Source organism: Macadamia integrifolia, chromosome 10 (assembly GCF_013358625.1).
Source record: "Macadamia integrifolia cultivar HAES 741 chromosome 10, SCU_Mint_v3, whole genome shotgun sequence".
In the NCBI taxonomy this organism is placed as follows: domain Eukaryota; kingdom Viridiplantae; phylum Streptophyta; class Magnoliopsida; order Proteales; family Proteaceae; genus Macadamia; species Macadamia integrifolia.
The window spans coordinates 7263370-7276260 of NC_056566.1; the positions used below are offsets into that span (position 1 = coordinate 7263370).

At 39.1% G+C, this 12891-nt stretch overlaps 2 protein-coding genes across 2 annotated transcripts; both read left to right on the forward strand.

Annotated features, from left to right (window-relative positions):
- The first annotated feature begins 2598 nt into the window (after nucleotides 1-2598).
- Nucleotides 2599-12172, forward strand: LOC122091162. Its single transcript, XM_042661007.1, has 2 exons — nucleotides 2599-3131; nucleotides 10700-12172. The coding sequence occupies exon 2, from the start codon at nucleotides 10974-10976 to the stop codon at nucleotides 12006-12008; it is 1035 nt and encodes a 344-aa protein (XP_042516941.1). The 5' UTR covers nucleotides 2599-3131; nucleotides 10700-10973; the 3' UTR covers nucleotides 12009-12172.
- Nucleotides 4149-4862, forward strand: LOC122091610 (disease resistance protein L6-like). Its single transcript, XM_042661626.1, has one exon. It carries the CDS (start codon nucleotides 4149-4151, stop codon nucleotides 4860-4862), a length of 714 nt encoding a protein of 237 aa, XP_042517560.1.
- Nucleotides 12173-12891: the final 719 nt, after the last annotated feature.

Here is a 12891-nt window from a genome sequence, read left to right on the forward strand (position 1 = left end):
CAACGCTCGTCCTCACACCTCTCAGTATTACTTGCATTACAGAGAAAGAAATTCTCGCTATAAATATATAGCGAAAAAAAACTCTAATCCGGATTAAACTACAATTGCCCCCCTTGCAAACCCCACGGTCCGCTAATCGGCTAGCGGGACCGCCGTCCTGGCTGTCTAGGTGCTGCACCAGTACTCCCTGGATTAAACTGCGACGGAATACAAGACATCATACACCAACACTCAGTTCAATATGGAAGTTCTATTCTATCTTTTTCTCACCAATGCTATTTAGTAGTTATTATAATTTTCAGTTTTAGAATAGCGAACATATACATTTATGCATAAGATATATGGGTCATCGATCAGTATTGATCCAAGACATTTAATTCCAAGGAAAGAATAAAAAAAAAAAAAAAAATAGGGTATTAATCTACATTTTACAAATCTTAATCCCTTCTCATTATAATGTCCAGTGGGACAGCAGAGGAGGGAATCTAATATGACTGCCGAGTAGATATGAATAAAATGATAATAAGGTGAATTTAAAGTTTCATTTAATGCTAATATAGATATCTAATAATTTCTAATTTTCATTAATACAAAATTTGGATAGAAGGATCTAATTCCTGTTGTTAAGATTTTTATTTTGGGTATCTTCTTCTAGCAATTTATTTTTTTAATGAATAAAAATATATTAAAACAGAAAAGAAAAAAAAATACAAATTAAGGCAAGATACCACCAAGAGGCGCTAGACTCCAACAAATAAAGAGAATTAAAAGGATCAAAACATGAAACTAGCAAATGAAAACTAGCTCAACCCAGAAAGAGCAACAACGAGCTCATAATACATTAGTCAAATTTTCCATCAGATTTTTCATCAGATGAGCAAAGAAAGTAAATGACAAATCTAATATGATGACTCCCTAATTAAAGCACAGATTCGACCGTTTTCCTAATGGAATTCCTCAACGTGTTTTAGTTACTAGATTGATTTTAAAAATTAAAAAGATTGGATATATTTTTTTAATTACATAAGGATATTAATTTATAAGGAAAAGGATCAAATTATGGAAAGTCATATATGGTTTTATCAGACCAATCATTTGAAAGCTTTGCAGTACATTAATAGGGTAGCTCACTTGGTAGCATCTTATACTTTTGATTTAAAACTCATTACGATGAATTAATTATTAAATTAAGGATTAATATAGGCAAGGTCCATGATATAATACTTATCAAACTCTTCGATGGTACAAAATACTCTCACAAATAATATACATTCTCCCATATTCATTGATTTTTCAGGGTTCCATCTTGCCATTTGGCGGATCATTTTTGGGCTGAAATTGTACATGTTAGTAAGGGTGCTCGGGGGTCTGACTATTTAACAAATTGGGTCCCATCCAATTTAACATGTAGTACATTTGGCATGGTTCACTTAGTGGCAAAATAGCTTTGGAAATCTAGGACTTTGGGAGGGTGCCTAGTAGTGCTTGGAGTGTCATATGCATACATATCCCTTTTTTTTGTTTCCTTTTGGATGGAATATGCATTCATAACATTATGGTGATGCATGCTTCCTATTCCAAATGGGGGGATGTTTTTCATTGAATTAAACTTTGAAATTTAATGTATGGCTAATCCAAAGTATGCACTATTTAATCAACTGTTAGGATTGCCATATCATCATTCCACTTTGATAAGTTTTTCAAAATTTTGTTTTGTGTGTGTGTGTGTGTGTGTGTGTGTGATACCCTTCTTCCCCTCTCAAATAGAAGTTTCTGAACTAAAAAGTTTCAATTGGAATTAATAAACTGAAGGGAAAAAGAAAACTACCTAGTTGCATGGTCCCTACACCTAGACCATGAGTTGCATGAAATTACTGCCCCAGGCCTTGCGAAATAAGAATTTCTACTGATGTTGATGTCCTTACACGCTCTTATAGGCCTTGTGGTGGTACAAAGCCACTTGACCAAGTACCAATTCCTTTGATCCAAAATCAACAATACGGCAAATTTCTTTTGAAAGAATATCGCCCCCACACCCCCACACCACCCACCCCCCACCCCCCACCCAACCCCCACCACCCAAAAAAAAAAAAAAGAACCGTGATTCATACTGCTTTTATATATATATATTAGGATGTATGTTACTTGATGTGGTAGCTTAGTGGTAAGAAGCCATCGCAGGCTTCACAATTGCAATAACTGGGCCGGCGGGGACTGAGTCCGGAGCCATGATCACTACCAAGGAGATCTTTCTTTTATTATAAAAGAAAATAAATAGTAAAATAAAATCATATTAAGATATATAATTCAGCATTACGAGGACGGTACACGGTGGGCCGTTGTCCCTGCACGCCACCCAGGTAATGGGTCAAGGTCTCTAAGAATTTTTAGAAATTTTCAATTCTATATGACCTGCCAAATGCCAGGTTTAACCATCTTTATTAGGTCAACAAGAAAAAAAAAAAAAAAAAAATTGCGGATGACGATTATGAGGTACAGAAACAAATATAAAAATGTGGATGACAATTATTTGAGATTAAAAAAAAAAAAATAAATAAACAAATAAACAAAGAGAGTCCTCTCAGAGAAAGAGCACTTTGAACATCTTAATCTTCTCTGCAACTGCGAGTTATGGAGGCACAAGGTTGGACTTCCTCCGGCTATGTTTCCTTCATAACTGGATTTTCTAGTTACGATGTGTTCCTCAACATAAGAGGCGAAGACACTCGTAATAACTTCACTTCCTTCCTTAACTTAGGTCTGAAAAACAGAGGAATCGATGTGTTCATTGATAGTGAAAAGTTGTGGAGTGGAGAAGCCATTGGACCAGCCTTACTTTGAGCAATCTATGGCTCCAAAATCTCTAACCCTATCTTCTCCCAAGGTTATGCCAACAGCAAATGGTGCCTCTTGGAACTTGCTCAAATTCTTCAGTGCCATGAATCCAACCGTCAACTGGTCTTGCCCATATTCTTTCATATTGAGCCATCGCATGTTCGGAATCAAACTGAAAGTTTTGAAGAAGCATTTCAGGAGCATGAGAAAAATTTTGAGCCCAATATTGTGAAAAGTTGGAAAGAAGCTTTGAGAGTGGTTGGAAATTTGAAAGGAGAAGTTACTGACAAAAATAAGTAAGTCACAATTCCATAAAATTCCTCTTATTTTGTTTATCATCTTTACTTCAATGAATTATGATATGGTTTATTTCATTTCATTAACCATTCCACTTGCATCCTTCTACTTTACTTTTCCACTCGATCCCTTCTAATATATTGTTTGATTATATAATATATTTTATTATTTAAGGTGTTGCTCTTTGTCAATTCTCTAAAATTTAAGCTGTTGCTCTTTGTCAAATGAGTAACCCCATTGAGGTTAAATAATATATTTTATTATTCATTAGGAAAAAAAAAAAAAAAAAAATTGTCCAATACTTCCTACGAAACCTTCTAGGAAATTTTAGTTATCACCCTCTAAAGCTTGCATATTACTTCAGAAACTAAACTGAACTTAATTTGGTTTAAATTGAACTTTACAAACAATTCGTTTCTATAACATTTCTCTAAAATAAAATATGCATCAAGACCAGAAACAATGATCAAGTTCTAAGAGAAAGGATCATATGCTCTCGCGATCACCTAATCGTATAAGTTAGCATTCAACACTTGTCCTTATTGCTTTCAAATATATTATTTCTCACCCTATAATGACAGAAAATAGAACAAGTGTTCGATACTGACTTGTATAATCATCCGAAGCAGCGGATCCAATCTCAAGTTCTAGAGCATCCCAAGGAATAATTGGGGGCACGCCCACCCACTCCAACTGGTTTGACGGTTTATGCCGATCCGTATTATTTAGGTGCCATACGGAAGACATAACAGTAAAGGTTTGTCCTTATGGGTCCAACTCCAACCCAAACATGTCTACGAACTACTTTCCTATGAGGCAAGATTTCATAGTTCCACCAGCATAAAAGCTACCCCAAAACAAACTCTGTCCAACCAAGCACCACACAGAAAGCTATAGTAAGCGTAATTTCCAAATGCATACGCTCAAAGACAAGTGTCCCTTCCATGGGAATGGGAAGCGTAATTTCCAAGGGCATACCTCAAAGACTTGAAAGGTTAAGTCTCCCTTCCATGGTAATGGGAAATGTAATTTCCAAAGGCATACCTCAAAGACTTGAAAGGTCCACCATTACTATGAAAGCGCGTCACTCCACCATTACCATGGAAGGCAGTTTAGAACAACAACACTTCCTATTAGAAACCAATTTGTTAAATCAAGGGAGTTCCTTGAGAAAGAAAAGAGCAGTTTCAATATCTTTTCTTCTCTGCAACAACTTCAAGTTCATGGAGGTACTAGATGGGGCTTCTTCCCACAGCTGTGGCACCTTCAGAACTGGATATTCTAGTTATGATGTGTTCCTCAGCTTCAGGGGCGAAGATACTCGTAATAACTTCACTAGCTTCCTTAATTTAACTTTGAAAGACAAAGGAATCAATGTTTTTATTGATAGTGAAAATCTGCGGAATGGAGAAGCCATTGGACCATCCTTGCTTAGAGCAATTGATGCCTCCAAAATCTCTATCCCTGTCTTCTCACAGGGATATGCCAACAGTAAATGGTGCCTTCTAGAACTTGCTCAAATCCTTCAATGCCACATATCCAACTGTCAACTGGTCTTGCCCGTATTCTTCTATGTTGATCCGTCGCATGTTCGGAATCAAACCGGAAGTTTTGAAGAAGCATTTCGGGAGCACGAGAAGAATTTTGAGCCCCATATTGTAGAGAGTTGGAGGAAAGCTATGACAATAGTGGGGAGTTTGAAAGGAGATGTTATTAATAAAAATACGTAAGTCTCATCCCACAAAATTACCTTGAAGGTATTCTCATTATCATATCTTAAACTTTAATGGATTATCACTTTATTTCATTTCATTAGCCCATTCCACTTCCATCTTTTATATATATATATATATATATATATATATAATATTGCCTTACCAATTACAATTATGAAGAATAGGGAAACTTTCTATATGATCAAGGATAGAATCCTTTTGGGAAAGGAAAGGTGACAGGATAAGACGTGTTGTATGAGGAAGGATAGAATCTTTGTGATAAAAGGAAGGTGAGTCATAGGACGAGTCATCATATTATGTATAGATTTGGAAAGATATGATATAGGTAATATTCGGTTGATATTACACAAAATATACTCCTACCAAAACTAGGCTACCAATATATGAATGGTGTATATTGAGTTACCCGATTGGGTAGGACTCAATATATATCAATACACCCCCTCAAGTTGAAGATGGAGAAGCTCGAATCTTCAGCTTGTCACACAAAAATTGGAACCGCGTCGTTGCTAATGCCTTGGTCATAACATCTACAATTTGATCCTTGGTAGAAATAAATTGAATTGAAAGTTGACGATTGGCCACCCGTTCACGCACGAAATGATAGTCAATCTCGACATGCTTTGTATGAGCATAAAACAAAGATTTGGCTGAAAGGTAAGTGGCGCTACTATTGTCACACCATAGAACTGAGGGACCACTGATAGGTAAACCAAGTTCCTTGAATGGAGATTCCAGCCAGATTAGCTCAACCGAAGTGTTAGCCAAGGCTTTATACTCTGCCTCAATGGATGACCGTGCAACGGTTTTCTATTTGCGAGATGTCCAGGAGATGAGGTTGGCCCAAGGAAGATAGCATAACCCCCTGTGGAGCGACAATTAGTGGTGTTGCCAGCCCAATCAACATTGATTTGCATGTAGTGAAGAGGAGATGGAGTGCTAAAGGAGAACCCCATGAGAGCGTGTGGCCTTAAGATAGCAGGATACGCTTGACCAGTGTCCAATTGTTCTTAGCGGGAGCACGCATGTATTGACATGCCCTATTTACAGCAAAACTTACATCTGGCCTTGTGAGGGTAATATACTAAAGGGTGCCAATGATGTAACGATACCTTGTGGGATCAGAATAAGGTGCACCCCCTAAGTCAAACGACTTTGTGGTAGTGACCATTAGGGTCTACTCAGGCTTACAATCAACCATGCCAGCGTGTTTGAGAAGATCATCAATATAACGCTCTTGAGATAAGAGAATGCCAAGAGGGTGCTGGATGACTGCTATACCAAGAAAGAAATGCAAAGGACCGAGGTCCTTGATAGAGAACCCGCTAGCCAACCGTTGAAGGAGAGCTACTTATGACAATAATATCATCCATATAAATCAAGAGATAGACATAGGTGGAACCCTCATGATAAATGAATAGAGAGGGGTTTGTTCGGGAAGCATGAAAACCCAGTTGGATCAAGAATTGAGTCATACATTGGAACCAAGCACGGGGAACTTGTTTGAGCCGATATAAGGAGAGGTGAAGACGACAAACATGGCTTGGGTGAGATTTATCCTCAAAACCTGGGGGTTGAACCATGTAGACCACCTTATAAAGGATTCCATGAAGTAATGTATTGTGGACGTTCCACTGGTGAATTGGCCACCCATGAGAAACTACAATTGCTAGGATAAAGCAAATGGCGATCAGTTTGACCATTGGGCTGAAAGTATCATTGTAGTCCATACCCTCCTGTTGATGGAAGCCCTTGGCAACAAAGCGAGCTTTGTATCGCTCAAGTGAACCGTCAGCTTTGTGCTTAGTTCGGAAAACCCATTTGCAACCAACTAAGTTCATCTGAGTAGAGCAGGGAACAAAAGACCATGTACCATTGCGAATGAGGGCATTAAATTCCTTAGCCATTACCTGGCACCATTCGGATAGTTTCTAAGCCTAGGTGAAGTAGGTAGGTTCAATGTTAGCAGGTGAGGTAGCAGTTAAGGCATTGGGGGGGTGCTTTAGCTACATGGGATGAAGTCAAGTTGGTGAGGGATCTGGCTGAGGGAGTAGTGGAAGACCAATGGGCGGTGCGGAGGAAGGGGGCGATGGTTGAGGTGTTGGTGGGTTGGTTACAACATAGATGGATGTGAGAGGACGTGTGCGATGAGAAGGGGATAGAGGTGGAGATGGGGTCGGCATATGGAGGGGAGAGGCGAGTGGGATTGGGGTTGTGGTAGGGCTTGGGTTTGGGGTAGGGAAAGGAGATGGTAGGGCTACTGGTAATAGTGGGGAAGGAGGGTAGACACCATTAGGGGTAGAAGCCCATGGGACTGTGGAGAGAGGTGCCTGTGGAGATGGATCAGGTAGGGAGTGGGTGGAGAATGGGAAATAAGACTCGTCAAAACAGACATGATGAGCTATATAGAGATAGTTTGTGGCTAGGTCGAGACAACGGTATCCAGAGTGAGAGGGACTGTAATCGAGGAAGACACAAGGTGTAGAATGATAGTCCATTTTGTGATTATTGTATGGATGGAGGTAAGGAAAACATTGACACCCAAAATTGCAAAGAAAAGAGTAATCAGGTGTCTTATAGAAAACTAGTTGGAAAGGAGGGGTATTGAGAGATACCCAGGAAGGCATGCAGCTAATGAGGTAGACCGCAATGTCAAAGGCATACCGCCAGTATTACTTAGGGACATACGCATAGGCAAGGAGGGAGAGACCAGTTTAACTATATGTCTATGAATACGCTTAACAGCACCTTGTTGTTCATGGGTATGGGGGCAGGAGACCCTGTGAGCAATGCCAAGCGCAGAGAAGAAAGTAGGAAGAGAGCGGTTTCCCCACCCCAATTTGTTTGAATTGATTTGAGTTTGCAAGAAAAGTGATGTTCAACTAGTGCATGAAATTCATGAAAATTTTGAAATAGATTTATTCACAATGGGGTAAAACCAGATATATTTTGAATAATCATCGACAAATATGACAAAGTATTTAAAACCTTCAGGGGAAAGGGGTAGCACAAGGGCCCCATACATCACTATAAACCAAATCAAGGGGAAATAAATTAACAGATGAAGAAGATCCTAATGACAACTTACTGGCTTTGCCTAATTGACAAGCCGTACAGATTTTATTCAACCATGTGGACTGACACGGGATATTATTATCATGTAACATCAACTTAAGAAGACGCTCATGGGGATGCCCTAGGCGACGATGCCAACCATCTTGCATTGTCCACTCAACAATACTGACAGAAGGAAGGATGGGGGCTTGAAGGTTATAATGACCATTGTTACTCGGAACGGAGAGGAGGGTCCACTTGGTTGCCTGATCATTGACAACAAAATGAGAAGCATGGAATTTTAAAATGACATTATTTTCTTTTGCAAATTTCTGGTCTGAGAGAAGAGGCTTAGAAATAGAAGGAACAAATAAAACATTGGAAAGAAGAAAAGAAAAGGAAGGAGAAGACGATGGAATAGTGGTAGAGCCAATATGGGAGATGGGAATACCCTTACTGTTGCTAACTTGGAATTCATCTGTACCTGTGTAGGGGTTATATGTAGAGAGAGAATGGAGGTCCTGGGGTAACATGGTGAGAGGCACCAGTGTTAGGGTACCAGGTTAGAGAGTTGTTGGGTGGGAAGGAGAGCATTGGGAGGAGGGGCGCGTTGGGGTGAGCATAGTGCGCCAAGGGTGGGTAAGATGGAGGATGACAGGGTTGGTTATATGGAGAGGAAATTGTGTAGGTTTGGGGTGCATGGTTGCGGTAGAAGCAAGTGGCAACTGCATGGTTGGTGCGATCACAGATGGTACAGAAAAAGTTTCCGCGACCATGACCACGTCCTCGGCCACGCCCCCCATTATCTTTGGTAGGGCCACAGTCAGAGGAGGAACCGTTCTCACTAGAGGAAGGGGAGGACCGTTGGGCGTTATTGGTAGTTGGCGTGACAGTGATGTCTGATAGGTCGAGCTTGCGAAAAGCACGAATACTCTCGTGGCTCAGAAGAAGACCGTGAAGCTCTGTGTAGGAGGGAATCACAGGACGTGTGAGAAGAGAGGGAACGATCTCCTGCAAATCTTCTTTGAGGCCATGAAGAACATGGATGTTAAAATCTTGAGGTGTGAGGGGCTTCCTAGCAATGGCCAGTTCATCAATGATTGCCTTTGTCCGTTGGAGGAAGTCAGTCATAGTTTCATCTGATGTTTGATGGAGGTTTTGAAGACATAGATGAAGGGACATCAATTTGGTGGAGGAGGCTGAGCCATAGGTGGCTTAAAGGGTGGTCCAGATCTCATGATTTGTGTCCTTATCAAGAATGACAGGAATGACAGCTTCAGAGAGGGAGGAGGCAATGAGACTTATTGGTTGAGAATCCTATTGGTGCCAGGTTGTAACTGCAGTTGCATCATCAAGACAGAGGTTCATACCATGAAGAAAGCCAAAGAGGCTTTGGCCTTTCAAGAAGGGCACTAGTTGTTTATTCCACAAAAGAAAATTAGTGGGTGTAAGTTTGAGAGAAAGGAAGTGATGAGGGGAAGTAAAGGAAGGGGGCGTGGGATGCACAACCATGGCTGCGGTGGTGGCGGCAAGAGGAAGAGATGGGGGATCGGTAGCCATGAGATAGAGAAAACGCAGGGAGAGAGGTGCACAAGAGAGAAGGATCGAGTGCTTGTAAGAGTTGAGAACCAAAAAAAAAAAAAGAAACTATGCTCTTGATACCATGTTGACAAAATTGATTTTGAATATTGTTTTTCATAATCCTTGTGGGAAAGGAAAGCTGAATCATAGGATAAGACCTACCGTATGAGGAAGGATAGAATCCTTATGATAAAAGGAAGGTGAGTCATAGGATGAGTCATCATATTCTATATATATCTGGAAAGATATGATACAGGTATGATTCAGTGGATATTACATAAAATATTGTCCTACCAAAAATAGGATACCAATATATGAAAGGTGTATATTGAGTTACCCGATTGGCTAGGACTCAATATACATCAATACATCCTAAGCTATTTTCTCTCTCCACCCCATCCCAATATGGAGTTTGATTCTTAACCTTTTTATAGTAACTGCAACTGAATTACATACCTTATCAAAATCAAACATTATCACTAAGATTTTCTTATGGCTACAAAATCTTTAAACATAAGGGTTGTAATTATTTTTTTAGATAAGAATGTTGCCGTTCATTTCTATCCATTAATTTTTATAATGAGTTTCTCCAAGCATGTTGAATGGGATATAAGAATACATGCTCATATTGTAAACAACTTATAATTACAAGAAGGAAATATCCCACTTGAATGGCAAACATGGAAAATTTGGCGCAATGGTTGGACTAGGGGTATCTTGTTGATCAACCATATATTAGTAATTTGGTGCAACATCTATAGTGGACCATGTATTAGACCCTTTCCCTTGTATCTCAAGTGGTGCAAGATTTTCAAGAAATAAGACATTTCAAACCCAATCTAACATGTTATCAGGGTTTTTTTACAATATTTGATGCCTAAAATTGATAGGTTGATCATAGAGATTCAAATTTCTTATGAGCAAGGTAGTTTATTGAATAGCTCATTGTCACCTAGTGTTGGAATGAAGTAGTAAATTAGGCTGTCTTGTAATCTATCACCACTCCAATGATATTTGTGTTTGACCCATCACACCCTTATTTCATATATAATGATGCATATTTCCAATTTTTACTTAGTACTAAATTCTAACTAATTTTTATTCTGATTGCTTTCCATTAAATGATTAAGATATATTCATCTCATTAATTGTTGTGATTTTCTTTTCTTTTTTCTTCATATATGAAATGATTGTAGGGATCAAGGAAAGATTGTTGAATTAATTGTGAAAAGGGTTCTGGAAGAATTGGTCAGTAGCACACATTTGAATGAATGCAAATACCCTATTGGTATAGATTCCCGTGTTGAGGAAATATTACCTTTATTAAGTATTGGTTCCAATGATATTCAATTCATAGGAATCTGTGGCTCCCGTGGCATTGGGAAGACAACCATTGCTAAGATTGTCTATAATCGCATCTTTTCAACCTTCAAGAAGTATAGTTTTATCTCAGATGTTAGCAAACAAGCAATGCAATGCACAGGGCTTGCGTCTTTACAGAATCGACTTCTTAAAGATATCTTCAAAACTGACCTTGACGTAGGTCATTATCATAGAGGGAAAAAATTGATAGAACACCATCTTTGCAATGAAAAGGTTCTTCTTGTTCTTGATGATGTGGATAATAAAGAACAGGTAGATGCTTTGGCCGGTGAACTCAATTGGTTTGGTCAAGGAAGTAGAGTCATTATAACAACCAGTTCTGAACATATCTTGAATGTGGCAAAAGTTGATAAAGATAAAATCTATTGGCTTCAAAGGCTGGACATTGAGGAATCTCTTAAACTATTTAGTTTGCATGCATTTTCAATGGATGAACCTCCTCAAGAATATATGCAACTTTCATATGATATGGTACGTTATTCTGTAGGGTTGCCTTCAATTCTAGAGATGTTAGGGTCTTACTTATCAGACATAAGTAACAAAGAAGAGTGGAAAAATACGTTGCGAAAATTAAAAGGAAATAAAGCTTCTATCTCCAGTCTTGCATCTTTAAGTAGGCAGAGAAAGAAGATGTGGCCTATGAAAGACAATCCTGTTGGTTGTCACCCACTTTTTCTTGGAACCATTGGAATCAACAACCCTGTTGCTAAAGTATCTAAAGTCCTCGGGGGATGTCTGCCTCTAAATGGCACAACTACTAATACGGTTGGGAAGCAGTTCACTGAAGGAAATCTGAATCTAAATGGCTCCACAGCTATTGATAGAGTTGATAATAAATTGTTGACAGCAGCAGAGATCCGAGCGGCAACAGAGAACTTTGATAAATCAATGGTGACTGGAATTGGTGGCTTTGGCATCTTTAGATGGAATTATGTGTTGGGGTCGCGGCATCAGCACGACAAGGGCAATATCAGATCCTTCTCACAGGTTAAAAAGGCCTCTTCTTCTCCGGCCACTTCTTCAATGGTGAAAACAGCTAAGAAGGTCGGCGACGAGAAATTGAAGCAGTCAGAGGAGCCGCTCAGGAAAGTTATGTACCTCAGCTGTTGGGGACCCAACTGAATTATAAATTTTTTTTATCTTCTCCGTCCTAGCGGGGATTCCTTGAAGGGTGTGAGATCATAAACCCCTGTGGATATGCAGATGTCGATGAAGGAGTTTTAATGAGAAAATTTCATATCCAAATCACTGTTACAGAATTGCAAATACAAATATCATTTGGTGAATGAGATTAAATATAAGCTTTCTCTTTACATATCTTATTTTGCCTTGCCATTTTCAGGTTCGTTTATGTTTCTTCTGGTATAAATCCTAATTGTTTCATTGAGAAGCTCAGACCAAGTGATTTTGTCAATCCTAAACCCTTTACTTGAAGAGGTTTAGACCAGTTTTTTAGGGCTTACATGGAGTCCTACTCAAGAACAGTTCATCAATCTCAAAAATCTGAAGAAAAGATCAAGTAGTGGGGAGAAAATTTACAATGTGCGAAGGGTCTCTGTCTATGAGAAGCCATTTCTGGCCTCGAATCAGTTCTAAGTCAGATTAAAAGCCTAGAATTTGTTGTTGGTGGCGACCCGAATGGGTTTTTTTTTTCCCTACGGTTCGATCTGATCAACCGCGATCCGATGGATTGACCCAATTTGGAGGAGTATATAATGTATCATCGTCTTGTTGAGCAAGTAGTGGAATTTGGGGGTTTTCGTATTAGTGTTTCTAGGTGAGCTTTCTTGCCGCGATTTGGGTGCTCTTGAGAGAAATTTCCATTCTAATATTCTCTTCAATCATAGTGAATCATCTTCTTCTTCTTCACCCAAGGATGTAGCATATTGTATCGGTGTGAAAATCTCGTTAAATCTCTATGTTGTATGAATCTGTGTTCGTTTTTCTTTCGTATTTATTGGTGTTCACTCTTAACACATACATTTTCTGTATAGATTGGGCACAC